At 35.9% G+C, this 3,500-nt stretch overlaps 1 protein-coding gene across 1 annotated transcript; it reads left to right on the top strand.

Moving 5' to 3' along the window:
• Positions 1-1,446: 1,446 nt before the first annotated feature.
• Positions 1,447-3,229, top strand: LOC113774141 (phenylalanine N-monooxygenase-like). The gene is made up of 2 exons (XM_027318710.1): positions 1,447-2,370; positions 2,585-3,229. The coding sequence occupies exons 1-2, from the start codon at positions 1,447-1,449 to the stop codon at positions 3,227-3,229; spliced, it is 1,569 nt and encodes a 522-aa protein (XP_027174511.1).
• The last annotated feature ends 271 nt before the right edge of the window (positions 3,230-3,500 follow it).

The raw sequence follows: 3,500 nt of genomic DNA, 5'->3' as shown, positions 1-3,500 counted from the left end.
TACATTTTCCTTTTATTGTTCGGCACAAGCACAATCTTTCTAGGTTTTATATGTCACTTTGGTCTAACATAAGCAAAGTATTTTCTTCTTTGAGATAAACTGTAATTTGAAAAAAAAAATTCCTTGTTTCCTTCTTTTTTTGGTTTTCATCCTTATGACTTATGATGCTGAGATAGGTACCACATTTCAGTGTTCTTGTTTGTTGATCTAATTTTATTTTTTTTTCTAGTGTATTGGAGACTGAACTAGTACAAGTTGACATAGACTTTAGCTATTTCAATGTTCAAGCAACTTGTACTATGCTCGAATCTGACACAACCCAAATTTATTTAGCACCATGTTTGGTATTCAACAGAAATTTTACTCAAGATAGATACAATTTTGTTTCCACATTAATTCCAAGTTTTTCGAGGAGACAAATACAGCCTTAGTCAAATTTGAAACTAGGTGTAGACTTAAATGCTCATATGTATCCTAAAATGTTTATGAAGTTCCTTTTTGGTTTTTTTAATTTGCAGTGGCAGATAAAAGCAAAAAATATATTAACCCACAAATGGATTCAATTTGATTTATATTACATGAAACTCGTTACTCTTCATTTAAAAAGAAAGAAAAGTGGTATTGAAAAAAAATCAAGCCAGATAAGAGCAAGCATGGATCTTATTCAAAATGTGGAGGATTATTCCCCCTTCCATAACTTGATTGGCTAGATAAGAGAGTACATGAGCAAGGATTAGGAATATAGACTATGGCGCACATGGCGTGAAGGAAATCAATGCACCGACTATTTGGCTAAGAGCAGCATCAGCAATGAATCATGATTGCAGGTGGTTAGAGAACCTCCAATTGAACTTAGAGAATTACTTGGAGCTGACATATCAGGGGTTGCTACCCCACGTTTGGTAACCGATTAGAGGATGAACCTCTCACCTTTTGTAGTAAAAAAAAATTAAGCTGTAAAAAATATATTTAATTGTTTAGATTCATAAACTAAGAAATATACAAAATAGGGTAAAGTCTTAAATTTTAGACTAAAACTTGAGACTAAATACTAGTATATTCCAATTGATAAAATTGATCCTACTTTTTAACAAAGGACAACTGTAGAAAGAAATGTCAGGTGTAGTTGTAGCTGAATGTTAAATTCATCAAAAGACAAAGTAAGAGACAACTGTCAAGAAATGTGAAAGCTTCACACCAAATGTCATCGGATATCTGAAATTCATAACAAGTGTCAATAAATGCCAAAGCTACCGCACATGTGTCAAAAGATTCATGATTTGTAACGCATACCACCGAAAGATGCAAACTTGAATACTACCTTATCTTTGCTAGACATGTCTATATATTAGTTCTATTTCTAGGTCTGGCTCAACCAGAAATTCAGAACCGTCTTTTGCAATATTACTTCTGATCATCATGTTTTCTCTAATTCTTTTGCTCATGATGTCCCTCCTCATCATGGTCATCATGAAGAAAGGCAAATTTTTGGGGAATGCAAAAAAGAACAGTAAGCATTCCTCTCCCAAACTTCCCCCAGGCCCCTCTCCATGGCCTATTGTCGGAAGCTTACTTGAGCTATACAGAAACCTTCCACCATTCCAATGGATTGATGGCATCATGAAAAAATTGGAAACTGATATTGCGTGCTTCCGGCTAGGCAGTGTTCATGTTATTGTTGTGAATTCTCCAGAGCTAGCTAGGGATTTCTTACACAATCACAATGCAGTATTTGCCTCTAGACCTATTACCATGGCTACCCAGCATTCCAGCCGTGGATATCTCAGCATGGCGGTTTCTCCATTGGGTCCTCAATGGAAGAAAATGCGGAAAATGTACACCACTCATCTAATAACGCCTTCAAGACTTCGATGGCTACTTGAGAAGAGAAATCAAGAAGCTGACAACTATGTTTCCTTCATTTTTAACCAGTGCAACAAATCTTCTTCTTCTGATGGCTCAGTCATCAATGTAAGAACTGCCCTTCGTCACTATGTTTCAAATGTCATTAAGAGAATCATTTTTAGCAAAAGATATTTTGGGGAAGGTGGAAAAGATGGAGGCCCAGGGAAAGAGGAAGAAGAGCATGTTGAAATAGTTTTTAAACTCTTGAAGTACATGTTTGCCTTTGGTGTATCTGATTATCTGCCATGGTTGAGAGTGTTAGATATACAGGGTCATGAGAAAAGTGTCAAGAAGGCTATGAGAATTTTGAACAAGCACCATGACCCCATCATAGAGGAAAGAATCAGGCTATGGAGAGATGGGAAAAAGAAAGAGCCCGAAGATCTACTCGATGTTATGATAACATTGAAGGATGAGACAGAAAAATCATTGTTATCAGAAGAAGAGATCAAAGCTCAGTGCATTGTAAGCACTTAATTGGATGGATTATAACCAGAAGTTCCAGTCTAAATCATTACGTGAAGGATTTGACATGATTAACTTAGAATTTTATTGGAAATTAATTAAATTAGTCTGTTCATTTTTAGAGTTTGTATTTGAAGTCTTCTATTTGAGAGTTGCATTCTAATTTTTGTTGGTATTACTCTTACTATCTATTAACTCAAATGTCACTTTGTAGGAGGTGTTCTTTGGGATGGACAGTCCAACAACTTCAGTTGAGTGGGCATTGGCAGAAATGATTAACAAACCTGAGCTACTACAAAAAGCTGTGGATGAGATCGATAAAGTGGTCGGAAAGGAAAGACTGATTCAAGAATACGATGTTCCACAGTTAAACTATGTTAAAGCTTGTGTTAAGGAAGCTTTTCGGCTCCATCCTGTTACTTTCTTTAATCTTCCGCATGTTTCAACTGCGGATGCAATTGTTGGTGGCTACTTTATCCCGGAGGGCAGCCATATTTTGTTGGGCCGCTATGGTCTAGGTCGAAACCCTAAAGTTTGGGGAAACCCTTTGGAGTTTAAGCCTGAACGTCATTTTGATTGTGATAAATCATCTAAAGTGGAGCTGATAGATCCAGAGTTGAGAATGATTTCCTTTGGTTCTGGAAAGCGTGCTTGTGCGGGGATTGCACTTGGTACACCTTTAAGTGTGATGGCATTAGGGAGGATTGTCCAGGCATTTACTTGGAGTGTGCCCAAAACTTTAGAAAAAATTGATTTGTCTGAAGTTCCAAATGGTTTGGAGTTGGCTAAACCACTACATGCATATGCAAAGCCGCGATTACCATCCACCATGTATCCTATCATGCTAAATGGGTTTTAAATGCTAGCAGTAAATGTGAAACATCTCAACCTATTTGTATGGAGTACTCAAGTCTAGATTGAAATTATCTTATAATAGTATTTCATATATGTGAAATAGTGAATTTATGAGTGAAATTAATACCCACCATATAAGTTTTATTTACACACAAAAATGTCATGAAATAAATGCAAAATCTACACCTCAACATTTAAAGATTTATGTCTAGAACTTACAAAAAATAACATAGACAATTACCTTTTTAGGTTGATCAATATATGCTATAAAGTTG

Source organism: Coffea eugenioides, chromosome 6 (assembly GCF_003713205.1).
Source record: "Coffea eugenioides isolate CCC68of chromosome 6, Ceug_1.0, whole genome shotgun sequence".
In the NCBI taxonomy this organism is placed as follows: domain Eukaryota; kingdom Viridiplantae; phylum Streptophyta; class Magnoliopsida; order Gentianales; family Rubiaceae; genus Coffea; species Coffea eugenioides.
This window is presented reverse-complemented; position numbering and strand designations above follow the sequence as displayed.